The 15,908-nt window shown below is 40.1% G+C and overlaps 1 protein-coding gene across 6 annotated transcripts in view; it reads left to right on the top strand.

The window, feature by feature from the left end:
• Nucleotides 1-15,908, top strand: part of LOC122556422 (protocadherin-10-like) — a 175,842-nt gene that overhangs the window by 139,360 nt on the left and 20,574 nt on the right. Inside the window, exon 1 of one of the 6 annotated variants that reach the window (XM_043703057.2) lies at nt 8,003-10,668. The exons of the other annotated variants lie outside the window; for them this stretch is intronic. Within the exon in view, the coding sequence (XP_043558992.2) occupies nt 8,230-10,668 (2,439 nt within the window). The 5' untranslated portion in view covers nt 8,003-8,229. Of the gene's footprint in view, nt 1-8,002; nt 10,669-15,908 lie in introns of those variants that run through there. 6 annotated transcript variants of the gene reach the window in all.

Raw genomic sequence — 15,908 nt, 5'->3', positions numbered from 1 at the left:
CACTTAAGAGGTTTCTTGTCTGATCCGCTCATCTCAAAATATTTCATAGCTCATTGTATCTTCATGTGATTTAGCCAAAGCTTTTTAGAAGTTGAAATTATATCAGAGTTACATCAAATTGAAATGTAATGACAAAAAATTAAAACATTGCCTTTTAAAAAGCAGTTGCAGGTGTATTTTAAAGTGACTACGTGTTTTATACAAGAAATCACGGCATGTTTCAGAATTCAGCATATATTAGAGCCTTTCAGAATAACTACACGACAAAGAAATTAAACCCATTTGAGTTTATCTGCCCTGTGTACAAAAATAAAACATTGCACACAATGTTACGAAGACTAGATTATTTGAAAGCATGTAATTAGAACACATTTTTGGATGCAGTTGTTGGGTAGCAAGCGCCATACGTTCCCAGATGACAACTCGAAACTGATCTTTCTGCTAAGCTTTTCTCTTCTTGTCTTCGAGGTAGGGCAATGGGCGTGCAGAGAATTGGTTGACAATTATACAGAAAGTATGGCAGTGGTTTGCTCTTCAAGGGATAGCTGATCAAGAGACAGCCGCATTCATACCATCTATCAGCGAGGACCCTAGAAAATGGTGCAGGATGAAATTCACTCTATTTTGTCATGTTACGAATGCATCCTCGACGGCCAATCTGTTTAGTTCAGTCACACAGTTTTCAAAACTGAAAGAGGTGCGCTACTACTGAGCCGCAAAAAGTCTCTTGGTGAAGCACAGTTAACTTAAAATTGCATACTAATGAAACTTGAGGGTGAACAAAACGTCAGATTTCCAGTAAGAGTAACCAAGGCAGGACTAATTCTGCTGAAGTAAACATAGTCAAAATTTTACTGTCTATGAGAAAGGCCGTACAATAAATAAAGCAAAGTGGCTCCAAATGTAAGAGAACATGGTCGGCAGGTGAATGTGGGGGCAGTCTACATGGAAAATCAGGAAAGAGGTAATAAGCATAACGTTGCACACAAGTTAAGGCAATGGTCCTGCAAGATAATTACATTAATGGTGATGTGTTTACATCGATATTCAAACGCATCACAATGGAAGTGGATATGAATAAAAAGAGAAAAAGGGGCATGTTGGCTGAATTGAAAGAGTCTTGGCATCACTGGGGATGAAACATTGAACAACACGATCAAAGTTTCTTCGTTGGAAGCCACAATTTATTTTGTTTCTGTTGTCAGAAAATGGGAGACAATTTCCTATCAAATGCTTTCTGCCATAGCACAGAACTGATTTCTTGTTCAGTTTCAAGACCAGATCAATTAATTGTAGAATGAATGGGTCGCAATACTCCAGTACTGCAATGCGATCCAGAAGGTTATCAATTTCTGAAGATGAATGTTGTTAATGCAGCTGAGATATTTATAGCTTAACAGGCAGCATCAGAGAATATTACGTGTACAAGTGTTGACTTTCAAGTGCAGCAACGGAGAAAAACTTGATAACTAATGAAATCGGTTTCTTTTTTGCATTGTTATGCTGCAGGACACATTTTTTACAGACTTAGATAATGATGCAAGCAAAATAATTCAGATCGCACCATCTCAGTTAGGGAATTTACTTTAGTTAGTTCAGCAAAAATCTGGAATCAAACTAACTGGAATCAAACAGACTAAGCAAATTTTCAGTCAGTTCCATAAATTCACGGAAGTTCTTTAGAGGACAAATGTCCATTCTGAATCTACCCTGACCTAGCTTTAACTCCAGACACTATACAAATTAATTGGTATTCAATTGTGCTCCAAAATATTCAAGCAAGGTACTCTGTTGTTTCATACTGTAACACAAATATGTATTAAACACAAATGAAGCTTTTGGACCGCGCGTTAATTCAATTACACAACCAGACGCGAGCAGTCTCATAGTCCGCCTAATAATTTTCATGCTTCTATGTCAACATTTGGAGATCTGTCCAACCTTGACGTAGCTCTGAGCACATACAAATATTTTTCCAAAATAACATGACACCTCCACCAACACTGCTTGGAACGGCTTGACACAAGAGCAGAGCAGAATCATCGAAACGTTTGTTATAGTGTTCATGCAATAGAGTATGGCTGGACTTAGAGGGTCCAAAATTATAATCACACCCCATGTGTTCTCAAGTATTAGATCAAGTTAGGAAATAACATTTCCAGTTGGTTAACAGGTGCCATTGCACTCTGCTGATGAATATTATTCTTCCATGTTCAAAGCCACTGTGAAGGCACGCTGAGAATGCAGAAGGTATGAAATTTATTATGAGTGGGAGCCATCTGCATTCATTGCCAAGATTATCTCAGCAGGGTCACTATGAACCATCCCATGAAGAGCAGAGCTACAAATGTGGGCCTGCATTGAATGATGTGAAAACCAGCACAGTGAAGAACCCACTTAAGAACATCCCCAACATTCAATCTGCCCGAAATTATTGGGAGTACTGACAGTTGTCTAACGCTTCTGGAAATAAATAGGCATTCTGTGAATGTGTTGCCTAGCATGGGACTTTCAATAGAGTAGACAGAGGTGTAGTCATTTAAAGTTGGGCATCTGAGACTGTGTGCACCATCAGCAGAAACAGATTCCAAACAAAAAGTATAAACTCATAACCTGGCATATCACTCACATACGATTTCCTCAAAACAGGGGTCAATTTTGTTGGAAAAAGAGAATTGAGGGTTAGGAAAGAACAAGAGCCAGTGATGCAAATGAAATAGAAAGTCTATGTGACTAAACAATCTCCAGTACTTTTCTGAATACACCGTTGAAAGAGATGGCAGCAATTTTAAAACGAGAATGATGATGTGGACTGGTGTTCTTTTGAAAACAACACCTGGAAAGGAGGCAGATGTTAAAAATAAGCATAGTGAGCAGGGAATCATTTCTTATCGTGGTTAGAAGAGGTAATCAGTTTAAAAATTGAACATGAGGAGGATCTTTAAACCATGCACAGGGCAAGAGAGGAGACAGGTTTATTTTTAAATCAAGAGAGTAGAGGGTATCGTCATTCTGGAAACAGCGTCGAGAAACCCTGAGTGTGAAAGCAAATTCAAGTATGATGTCACATGAAACCAATAAATTTATGAATTTGTAAGAGGCTGCTGTTGAAGAGTGAGAATAGATAACGTAAAACTGAAAAAAAAATTATAAAGAAGGGCAGACACTTAGATTTCAGAAAGGAAGCAAGGATATTAAAATAAATCAGGTCAACGTAAAATGAAAAATAAAACTGAAGAAAAATACAGTCACGGTAACTGTTCTAAAATATTTTTGTGATAAATGTATATTTATTCTAAGAACAGCGTGTAGTTTCCAGAGTTATAATTTAGCAAGTCAGCAGGGAAAGGCGGAGTGTTCATACTGTATTCAAGCATTGTAAGTGTGAAGTCATGGATATTCCATGTGTCTCAGACAAATGCATCTGGAAAAAGTGCCAACATTTTGCAGTGGCTTCGAAACATGAGCAGTGGCTGGTGTCACATTTGTGCAACGTGAGGAAGAGGAACAAATGCATATGGCTATCTGGAAGTACATAAAACAATAATAATTGTGCGACCACAACACAGTCGAAGCAAACTAGGAATTACAGGATTCCTCTGAGAATTCGATTTTTGTCAATTGGTATACTATTTTGGAAAACATTGAGCATGGTGTTCACTTAGGAGAGTTCACCAAGTGATAAGTCCATGCTGCATGGATGTTGTAGATGCAGAAGGAAGAATGGGGAAAAGTAAAAATTGGAGGCACAATACAGCTTGTGGATTTCATTGTGAAAAATCAGACAGAATTCCTGAAGTATTTTCCATTATTCTAGGTTGGTGCTTTGACTCCCTGGACATCAAGGAGAGGCTGTAGGATTTTTTTTTAGAAGGGAGGATCATGCAGAAGGCCTTGTCCATATTGGTACCAGAATCATATATAAGAATCTTGATGAACTCCAGAAAGCAGACATTTAGAAGTTAGGAAGGAAAATTTAAAACAGGTTCTCAAGATCTTTAATCTCACGATTAGTGCCAGTACTGCATTCTAGTAACCATAAGATAAGGGGTTGAATCAGTTCAACCCGTGGTTGGCACATTGGTGTCAAAGACAGGACATGAGCAGGTGGATCTATACAAACTGGATTGGTCACCTCTCAGCAGGACAATAACTGATAGACCCGCATGGATATTTGCTGGTGCTGTTGGGACTAGGTTAAATTAACCTCTCATGGGAACGAGAACGCGAGGAATACAACAAAGTACAATGAAGTTATGGTGATAACAGGAAGTTCAAAAAATACATGAGGGAGACTCATGATTCCAGGTTAGTATGTTCACTACCTGTTCCATGGTGAAGGATATACTGGAGAGACTGTAGGACATTCATTTAGAATAAAGAACAAAGAACAATATAGCACAGGAACAGGCCTTTCAGCACTCTCATTTATGTGCTGCTGAAGGGGACGTAGTTGGCACCACATGGTTTGCAAACCCATGAGAGAGACTAGAATAAAGGAGAATCAATGATGAGCACGAATGATGTGAAAAAGAGAAAGTTAATGCATTCTAGCTGATTCCATGCCGAATTTGCAGTAGAATAAATTATGTAAATGCATCATGAGAAATAAATGTTTATGATGCATTTATTATTATAGAAGCAGAGTTACATGACAAGCGGGCCTGTGAACTAAAAAATGCAAAATATTGAATGTTCATAAATGACACACAATAAGGAATATTAGGTGAGGTTGTATTGATATTTTGAGGTGGAATCAGTGTATTGGTATCAGTGTCAGGTCGAAATAACAATGTGTGCAATCTGTTTGACTTTAGTACAGGACCAGCAGTGGACAACAGATGATATTTAAATGTAGATATAGGCCACCAGAACATTGTGGTGCTATTGGAACATTTCATAAACCAAGATGTGAGAAAAGATTGGAACATGCAAAATACAGTCGTTCTGAATGAGTTCAATCAGTATGTTGGCGAGGCAAACCAATTGAGCTCAAAGGTTTTGCAGGAAGGTTTTCTGAAATGCCTTTGGGATGATATTCTGTAGAAGAATCTCTGAACAAATTATCACGTTGTTACTTCATTTCTATTCATATGTAAATGTGAGCAGAAAGCAATTATTCTCAGTTTTCAGATATGAATATATCAACAAAAATATTTCAGTGGCATATTTGATAAAGATAATTTCTTCAATGTTATTCATATAGCAGAAACCCTCTCTCGACGTCCCCAACAGTACCCTTCCACCGACACTCTCATTCGTTTGGCCGAACTGGTCCTCACCCTTAACAATTTCTCATTCCAATCCTCCCACTTCCTCCAGACCAAAGGGATAGCCATGGGCACACGCATGGGCCCCAGCTGTGCCTGTCTCTTTGTTGGTTATGTAGAACAGTCGATCTTCCGTAATTACACCAGCACCAGTCCCCACCTTTTCCTCCGCTACATTGATGACTGCGTTGGCGCCACCTCATGTTCCCGCGAGGAGGTTGAGCAATTCATCAACTTCACCAACACATTCCACCCTGACCTTAAATTTACCTGGACCATCTCTGACACCTCCCTCCCCTTTCTGGATCTGTCCATCTCCATTAATGACGACCGACTTGACACTGACATTTTTTACAAACCAACGACTCCCACAGCTACCTGGATTACACCTCTTCCCACCCTACCTCTTGCAAAAATGCCATCCTGTATTCCCAATTCCTCCGCCTCCGCCGTATCTGCTCCCAGGAGGACCAGTTCCACCACAGAACACACCAGATGGCCTCCTTCTTTAGAGACAGCAACTTCCCTTCCCACGTGATTAAAGATGCCCTCGAACGCATCTCGTCCACGTCCCGCACCTCCGCCCTCAGACCCCACCCCTCCAACCGTAACAAGGACAGAACGTCTCTGGTGCTCACCTTCCACCCTACCAACCTTCGTATAAGCCAAATCATCCACCGATATTTCTGCCACCTCCAAAAAGACCCTACCACCAGGGATATATTTCCCTCCCCACCCCTTTCCGCCTTCCACAAAGACTGTTCCCTCTGTGATTACCTGATCAGGTCCACGACCCCCTACAACCCACCTTCCCATCCTGGCACTTTCCCCGCCACCGCAGGAATTGCAAGACCTGCGCCCACACCTCCTCCCTCACCTCCATACAAGGCCCTAAAGGAGCCTTCCACATCCATCAAAGTTTTACCTGCACATCCACCAATAACATTTATTGTATCTGTTGCTCCCGATGCGGTCTCCTCTACGTTGGGGAGACTGGATGCCTCCTAACAGAGCGCTTTAGGGAACATCTCCGGGACACCCGCACCAATCAACCACACCGCCCCGTGGCCCAACATTTCAACCCCCCCTCCCACTCTGCCGAGGACATGGAGGTCCTGGGCCTCCTTCACCGCCGCTCCCTCACCACCAGACGCCTGGAGGAAGAACGCCTCATCTTCCGCCTCGGAACACTTCAACCCCAGGGCATCAATGTGGACTTCAACAGTTTCCTCATTTCCCCCACCTCACCCTAGTTCCAAATTTCCAGCTCAGCACTGTCTCCATGACTATACTATCTGCCTCTCTTCTTTTCCACCTATCCACTCCACCCTCCTCCCTGACCTATCACCTTCATCCCCTCCCCCACTCACCTATTGTACTCTATGCTACTTTCTCCCCACCCCCACCCTCCTCGAGCTTATCTCTCCACCCTTCAGGCTCTCTGCCTTTATTCCTGATGAAGGGCTTTTGCCCGAAACGTCGATTTTACTGCTCCTCGGATGCTGCCTGAACTGCTGTGCTCTTCCAGCACCACTAATCCAGAATCTGGTTTCCAGCATCTGCAGTCATTGTTTTTACCCTGATATTGAAAATATGTTAGGCTATAAAATCATTCCAAACGTTGGTCATCATTCAAAACGTTCTTGTACCAATATTATTTAATGGTCTGTAGCTTTCACTGACAAGACCAGCATATGCTGCCCTTTCTTAACTTCTCCTGAAAGGTTCTCAATGATTTATGAGGCCTCTTTGGTGACAAGCAGTCGCTGTGTCTCTGACGTCATATGTAGGCCAGGCAAGTCAACAATGGCAAACTTCATTTCTTAAAGAATAAGTCTGAGTCAGTTATTTTACTCCATGAATCGATAGTTGTCATGGTCACTTCAACATGTATTAATTGAATTTTAATTGCACCAGCAGCCATGGTGCGATTAAAACATTTCTCAGCACCTCTAAATGCCAGTGACCTTTTTTTTTAACCACACTCCATCTCCATTTTATTCTGAATGGTGCACGAAAAGTTAGAATGAAATTATTCACCTAGCTGGACTACAGCTCAGACTGCAATGTCATGCACCATATCAATGAGGCAACGCTATTTGTCAATTTCGCTGTACTGTTAACACGACGTTCTTTGCGTTTTTATAGGTACGAAGGAATAGTTATTGCAAATAAAAACTTGATGAATAATTGCATTTCCTAAAATTATGTCGACATATATAAATCCATCAAAGCAGACCGTCAAGACGAAAAACTTCATTATTTTAATCATTTTGTGAATATACTCGGAGGGCAAAGTATGATTTTTAAAAATTTGATGAATAGATGATTCGAGCAACAATGTGAGCGATATGAATTTGCAATCTTATGCATTCGATCGTTTTTGCTTGTATATCCAAGCAGTAATGAATAATATTCCTCAAATGAAACGTCTTGAAATCTGTAGTGCCTGCTGCTAACTATTTAACTAGGAAATAGAGACACAATGTGAATCATATAGTAAGTATTGCTGAAAAGATCAATTAAAGTTGCACAACTTTAAATACACAAAGCAGTTCTTCTCAGGATCTGTAGAGGCACTATTGCTTTAAGAGTACTAATTGTTATTATTGGCCGAGTCTCTCTGTGTCGCTGTTTACCAATGAGGTTAGGAAATGTGGCTGAGGATCCAGCGCCACTCCCCCATCAACGAATAGTGACCAGTATCGAGGAAACGAAGAACACGCGTCTCTCTGTGCGCTCGATTCACGTCTGAGGAATAGTCGCAGAACTCCCACTGGAATTTGTGCATGTATTCTTGGCGAATTTAACAAAGAACTACAGCACAGTAAGAAAAACGATCGTTTCTTTCTAAAATCAGGAAACATAAGGTAGTGCATATTTCTATTCTTTTCCTTTCAATAGCAGAGCAAAATTTATAAAGGAATCAGAAGTTATCCTTGCAGTGCTTTGATCGAGAATGTTTTTTTTGTGGAAGAGCCGAGTATCGCAGTGGCCCGTTTTTTGCCTGATTCTAGTGTATTGCACCGATTTCGTTTTTGGAAACATTCGTTACTCAATTCCTGAAGAATTGGAGCTTGGTACTTTTGTTGGGAATCTTGCTGAGGACCTCGGTTTAGAGATTAAACAGCTGCCCGAGCGCAGGCTTCGGATTGCATCTGAAAACAAAGAGCAATACTTAACAGTGAATTTAGAAACTGGCATTTTGCATATCGAGGAAAAAATAGACAGAGAGAAGTTGTGTGAACAAGATCACATTTGTGTTCTAATGTTACAGGCGGTGATCGAGAATCCACTTCAAATATATCGTATTGAAGTTGATATTCTCGACATAAACGATAATGCGCCAGTTTTCCAAAGACAGGAAGTTAACCTGGAAATATCAGAATTGACGCCGCTTGGAACGGCCTTTCCACTGCAGCGAGCCTTCGATGCGGATGCTGGAACCAACAGTGTTCGCTCCTATCAACTGAGCCCAAATCAGTATTTCACATTGAAATCACAGCCAGACGGCGGCGATGCTGGTATACCAGAAATGATACTGCAGCGACATTTAGACCGAGAACAAGAGCCGAATTTTGGAATAACGTTAACGGCGTTTGATGGCGGGAACCCGAAGAAATTCGGAACCACACACATTAAATTTACTGTCGTTGACGCAAACGACAACGTCCCTGTGTGCGAACAAAATATTTATCAAGTTACGCTTGCAGAAAATACACCCAAAGATACAGTGATTGTGAAAGTAACTGCCGTAGATGTGGACGAGGGCCTGAATGGCGAAGTAATCTATTCTTTCAGTGAGCACACTCCTGATAAAATACGTGAAACCTTTAGATTGGATGCGACCACGGGAGAAATCAGTGTAAATGGACTCCTGGACTTTGAAGCAGTGGATCGTTATCAGATTTCAGTACAAGCTAAAGACAGAGGCGCACATTCAATGGCAGTATACTGCAACGTTTTGGTGATAGTTACTGACATCAACGACAATGCTCCAGAAGTAATATTAACCACTACGTCGAGCACGATCTCAGAAAACGTTTCACCAGATACCGTCATAGCAGTTCTCAGAGTTGTAGACAAAGATTCTAAGAATGCAGCAGAGGTTTCCTGCAGAAGTCCACGAACGCTTCCATTTAAGCTAATCACTTCTTTTAATAATTATTATACATTAGTGACACACGGTGATATAGATCGAGAAGATGTACCAGAGTACAACATTACAATAGTATGTACTGATAATGGCTTCCCCCCACTCTCGGTCAAAGAAACCATAAAAATTCAAGTTTCAGATGTAAATGACAATGCGCCGCATTTTACTCAGCCTTCCTTCTCAATGCACGTCACAGAAAACAATGTTGTTGGCGCTTCCATTGGTTCTGTGTCAGCCTTTGATCCAGATTTCGCTCAGAATGCCGAACTTTCATATTGGATTTTAGATAACCTGATAAATGGTTTTCCTGCATCCACGTTCGTCTCAATAAATGCTATCAATGGCATGATGTCTGCTCACCAATCTTTCGATTTTGAACACTTAACAAATTTTGAAGTCCACGTGAAAGTGACGGACGCTGGGTCCCCTCCACTCAGCAGTAATGTAACTGTCAATGTGATCGTAATAGACGAGAATGACAATGCCCCTGTGATCGTGTCGCCTTTGCCAATCAAAGGATCCAGAACAGAGGAAACAGTACCGATTTCGGCCGAACCAGGGTATTTGGTGACAAAGGTTACAGCTAAGGATGCTGATTCTGGTGTGAATGCGCAGCTTTCTTACGAGCTTCACCGGTCCAGTGATGAAAGTCTGTTCACTATTGCTCAGGAAACGGGAGAAATATGGACCATTCGACATTTCACACGCAAAGATTCAAACCGAATGAAAGTTGTAATTTTGGTGAGGGATAATGGAACTCCACCTCTTTCATCGTCGGTCACTATTTATGTATCAGTGCAGGATGATGGAAAAGGAAAGGAATCAAGCACTGGAATTTTGGGGACCCCTGTGCCATGGAAATCTGGTATCAAATTTTACCTGATGATATTATTTGGCGCAACATCATTTGTTTTACTTTTGACCATTGCTTTTCTCGGTATTATGTTGCACAGCCGTAGAAATATTTCTTGCTGTTGGAATACGCCATGCTTTTCTGAGAAGAACTCTCACCAAGGAATTCAAAAGGCTAGCGTAAACCTGCAGGTACCACCTAATTATACCCAGGCCTATGAAAATGAAAGATTCTCTCAACAATTTCTCTATGATCCAGCTTTGAATGAATTAATGTTTCTAAAGTTACACGATTCTGCTGCATCCATGATTCATCACAAGACTGGCACATGTGCTGAGGCAAAAGATGGAAAGGCATCAATCTCTACCAACAAACACCCAGTTCACGAGGTGAGGGGCTCATAACTAAATATATTCTGAGCACTTAACTATTAAATATTTGTGCACAAAATGTTGATGAAATGTAACAACGTGCATGGAATGATAATTCGGACTTTATCACTTGAAATAAAATATCAAGCAGTTCCTGAAAAGGAAAAACTGACGGAGAGATTCTGTATAAATTCAAGAAACAACTACAAGTATGATAAACTATGATTACGCATCTATTAGTAGCTTGAAAAATCTAAACAGTACAATAATTCAAGTAAGAACCATTTTGAATCCTTTGGAATTAGTCCATAAATGCCATGGTGTTTAGTACCATTAAGTATATACCATGGTGAGCTGTAGTCTATCTGCTGCAGACTGAAGCACAGTGCCCTTAGCGAGGGAGTTCCAGAATTTTGACTAAGTAACAGTGAATGTACGGTGATATATCCAAGTCAGGATAGTAAAATGTCTTGGATGAGATCTTGCAGGTGGTGGCATTTCCATGTAACTGCTGCCCTCGTCCTTCCAGATGGAAGTGGTCATAAACTTGGAACCTTTTACGGATTTTTGATGAATTTCTGTTTTTTCCCCCCTGTAATCAGTACACACGGCTGCTGCTGATCGTTGGTGGAGGCAGTGGATGCTTGCGAATCTGATGCCAATCAAGCAGGTTGCTATTGTGGATTGCATCAAGCTTCTTGACCGTTGTTTAAGATGCATCCATGTAGGCAAGCGAAGAGTATTCCATAACACTCCTCACTTGTGCCTTGCACATCGTGGGAAATCTTTGGAGAGTCAGGAGTTGCGTTACTCAACGCAGTATTCCTAGCCTCTGACTGTCTCTTGTCGCTAAGGTACTTGTAGTGAGTCCAGTTGAATTTAGACCATAAGTTATACCAGGAGAATTAGGACATTTGGCCCATTGAGTCCGTTCCACCATACGATCATGGGTGGTATTTTCCCAATCATATTTTCCTTCCTTGTCCTTGTATCCCCAAATCTCCTGAACAATCATGAGCGTAGCTAACGCTTCTTAAATACACTCAAAGGTTTGTCCCGTCTCCCCCCCCCCCCCCCCCACCTCCCACAGCCCTCTGTGGAAATGAATTCTACATATTTGCCATCCGCTGGCTGAAGACATTCTTCCTCATCTCAGTTATGAGGAGTCATCCTTCACTTTCAGGCTGTCCTCCTAGTACTTGTATCTCCAACTAATGGAAACATCTTCTCCATGTCCAGTCTATCTCAGCCTCTCGTATTTTGTAAGTTTTCATGAGATCCAACCTCATTGTTCTGAATTCCATTGAGTACAGAGACTGGGTCCTCAACTGTTCTTCATGCAACAAGTCCTTCATTGCTGGGGTGATTCTTGTAAACCTCCGCTGGACCCCTCAAATGCCAGCATATTCTTCTATGGATATGAAGCCCAAACCTGCTGTAAAAATTCCAAACGTGATCTGACCACAGCCTTATCTCATCCATTTCTGTTCTTGTGTTCTAGACTTTTGAAATGAATTATAACATTGCATTTGATTTCCTAACTGCCATTTGAACCTGTCTGCTAACCTTAAGAAAATCCTGAGCTAGATATATCAAGTCCCTTTGTGCATTAAACTTCCAGTGCCTTTATTAGTTCATAAAATATACTGCGTCTCCATTCATCCAACCAACGTTCATAAACTCACACTTTTCCACATAGTATCCATCTTTCACTTCTTTGCTAACTCCCGTCACCTTTCCAAGCCCTTTTGCAGTCTCCTTGCTTCCTCAACACTACCTGTCTCTCCATCTGTCTTTGTATTATCTGCAAACATAGCAACAATGCCTTTAGATCTGTTTGAAAGAAAGGGAAATCGATGTAAGTTTTGTATTAGTGATTACCTTTCAAGTATATTAAGACTGCAATGGTCTTTTGAACAGCAAACAGTGCAAATGTAACCCATCTGTGTCAGAGAGAAGGTAGAAAACATAATTTCCAGTCAATGGTAACCCTCGAGATGTTGATAGTTGTTGATTCAGTGATGGAAACACAACTGAATATCAAAGGATGGTGGTTACATTGTTTGCTATTGGAGATGGTCATTGCCTGGCGTTTGTGTTGCTGCTTTTCAAGCCTCTATACAATCCAAATCTTGTTGCAATGATTATGGACTGCTTAAGTATCTGAGGAGTCATGAATGGTCGTGAACTTTATGGAATCATCAGTAATCATCCTCACTACTGAGCTGTTACCATGCTCCAATCCATGCTAGTGTATTTCTCCAGTTCAATACACATCAATTTTGTTTAATCACGCTGTTATGTGACACCTTACCAAATAAATTCTGATAATGCATAACATTACAATCACTGTTTCAAATTGCTGCCAACATTCTCATTAAATCTTTCAAATTGACAAACATATTTCCCTTTCATAAATCCATGCTGACGTTTTCCAATCAGACAATTATTTAATAAATACTCAAAGACCATCTGCTTTCTAATTAATTCTAGTCTATTCCCTCCTATAGCTAGCAAGTCTGTTGTTGGTTTTTATTGTCTTCCCCGTCTTTCTGACACAGGGGAGTTATATTGCAACCCTTCAATTTGCAAGCACAGTTGCAGAAGTAATATAAGGATAACCACTCATGCATCAAGTGTATCGATAACCCCCTGTTTTAATAATCTAGGCCAATAATTATCAGATCTTGGGGATTTGCCAACTTTTATCTGGTTCGTTACTCCAATATAATTTTTCAATATAACAATTTATTTCTGTTTTCTTATCTTACTAAAAAAAATGGTTATTAATGAATTGAGAGACATTTTGTGTTTTTTCTCTCTGAAAAGAGAAAAAAACATACCGAGATAGCATCATTGCCATTATTTTTTCTAACATGGATTTTCCAGTCTTTCTCTATGATAGACCCACATCTGTCTTGGCTTAAATTTTCCATTTAACATTCCTGCAGAAGGTATTAAAATCCTTTCTCGTGTTTCCTTCGTTTCAAAAAATACATTCTATTGCCATTTTCATCATCAAGTCTTTCATCCTTCTTTCCCGAATTCAAAATTTCTCCCAATCCTCGGGCCTACAACTTAGTTGCCATTTTATAATAACCTCCTTTGTCAAAATACTATGTTCAGCATCGTTTTGTATGCACGGCTCTGGCAGTTATCCGAAGGGAATTCATGAGTCAAAAGTAACTTTAATAATTTTTATAATAATCATTGCCTGGGAAATGTTAAATCTTTTAATATACTTTTCTAATCCACCACAACACAATTCATCCTTATAATCGTCCTTCATAATTGCACTTCTTTGCATTTCAGACCCTATTTTCAGATCTAGCTGCATTTTCTCCAAAAATAATGGGAATTGCAGCCATAATTTGGTCACTATTTACGAAAGTTTTCACTAAAACAGACTTAATTTGTGATTTCTCTTGCATTACATTTGAACTGAAATGGCCGAAACCCTGTTTTGGTCCTTACTAAACTTTAGCAACAAACTACCCTGAGCAGAGTTCAGGAAATCTTCCTCCAATGGTACTCAATGGATGTACACAATCTGTGTTCAGATTGAATGCTCCCATGATAATTGCATGCCCATATAGCAAGCAACGTTTTAAATCCTAATTCCATTATTGTGCAGTGGCGTCCAAACCACCCTTATTCATCTTTTATGCCTTCAATTTCATTGCTGTAATGCAAGCAAGTTCCACATCACCACATAATAGAAACAAACCACTGTGGATAGTGGAAATTTGAAACAGTCTCAGAGAATTCTGGATGAACTCAGCAGGTCTGACAGTATCTGTGGAGTGAGAAATAGAATTTACGTTTCCAGTCCATATTGACTCTTCTTCAGAATATCACATTCTTCTCGTTGAGGATCTTCTCTCTCAATTAATATTATCCCATACATTCTTAATAGAAATCTCCACCGTTTTTCGCTTTTTACCTTACTTCCTGAATGTTGAATATCCATTAATACTGAGTTTCCAGACTTGATCAACTTGCAACAATTCACCATAATGGCGAAAAAAAACATACATTTTTCCTTCTGCTATCAAATCTCCTTTCCTGTAGTGAATGCTGCATGCACGAGAGGGAGAGCTTTAAAAGTTATCTTTTTTTTTAGGAAAAGTTCAATAATTTGACCCTGGCTGATTCTGGGATTTGTTTATGCTACTCTCTCCTTCAATTTACAGATGTTCAATTTCCTATTGCAAGGTTTGCTTTGTTCTACCTGATTTAGTTCTTTTATGTTATTTATGTTATTTTCAATCTTCCCAGAAGGTTCAGTAAATCTACCTACGAGGATATTTGTACCACTCCTACTAAGGTGCAATTTCCAACTTTACACAGATGCCATTTGCCTCAGAACTGGTAACAATACTCCAGAAATCCAAAGTCCTCTCTCCTGGACAATTTCTTTTTCAATCACCTTCTCATTTTCTCGAACTTCCTATTCCTTTGCTCACCAGCCTGGGGCACACGAGCAATCCTGCAGTAGAGATGCTGCTTTTCAGTCTCTTAGGATATCTCCAAATTTTACTTCATCCATTCCATCCATTTCTCCAACATCATCGGAGTTAACACATACCACTACTTCTATATCTTCACCAATTTCAAAAATAATAATCTGTGACTTCTCTTGAATTTTTGACTCTGGCCAGAAGGAGGCAGTATGACATCCTGCAATGATAACGATAACCATAGAAACATCTATCTTTTCCAAACAATCGGATTGCCTATGAGGATTTCTTCTACCATTCCCCCTTCCATCTGTGATATTCACCCACTTACAGTGCCATAAGTCTGCCTCTGACTTCATTTTGTAGATTGATCATCGCCCTCACCAGCTTTTAGTAAAATGCCAATTTATGTGTGAGATAATCTTTGGGAACTCGTGCATAACCTCGCAAGTCTTCATATGTTGCCTACTGGCCTCCTGTGATCTATAGAAGCTTCAATGCCCAAGTGTAATGTCTCAGGTAGCATGGACTTTGTCGAGGGTAGAGCAGTTTCACGGGATTTTTGGTACTACACAGTGATATAGCTTGATATAAAAAAAACGAACTTGTCTCCAAACATTAGAATGTTAATGCATTTGCATGCAATTTAGACAAAACTTTTACTAAACAGAATTAGATTAAACTGGAATATAATTTGAAAGACGTTGTCCATTGTTTAAAAACAATGGAGTTATTTTAAAATGGCGATCTGTTTTATGCATGAAGTTATGAAATGTTTTACATTTCAGTCTATATTCC

Source organism: Chiloscyllium plagiosum, unplaced genomic scaffold, assembly GCF_037043375.1.
Source record: "Chiloscyllium plagiosum isolate Xiang-an unplaced genomic scaffold, Cpla_swu_hap1 HiC_scaffold_16, whole genome shotgun sequence".
In the NCBI taxonomy this organism is placed as follows: Eukaryota; Metazoa; Chordata; class Chondrichthyes; order Orectolobiformes; family Hemiscylliidae; genus Chiloscyllium; species Chiloscyllium plagiosum.
This window is presented reverse-complemented; position numbering and strand designations above follow the sequence as displayed.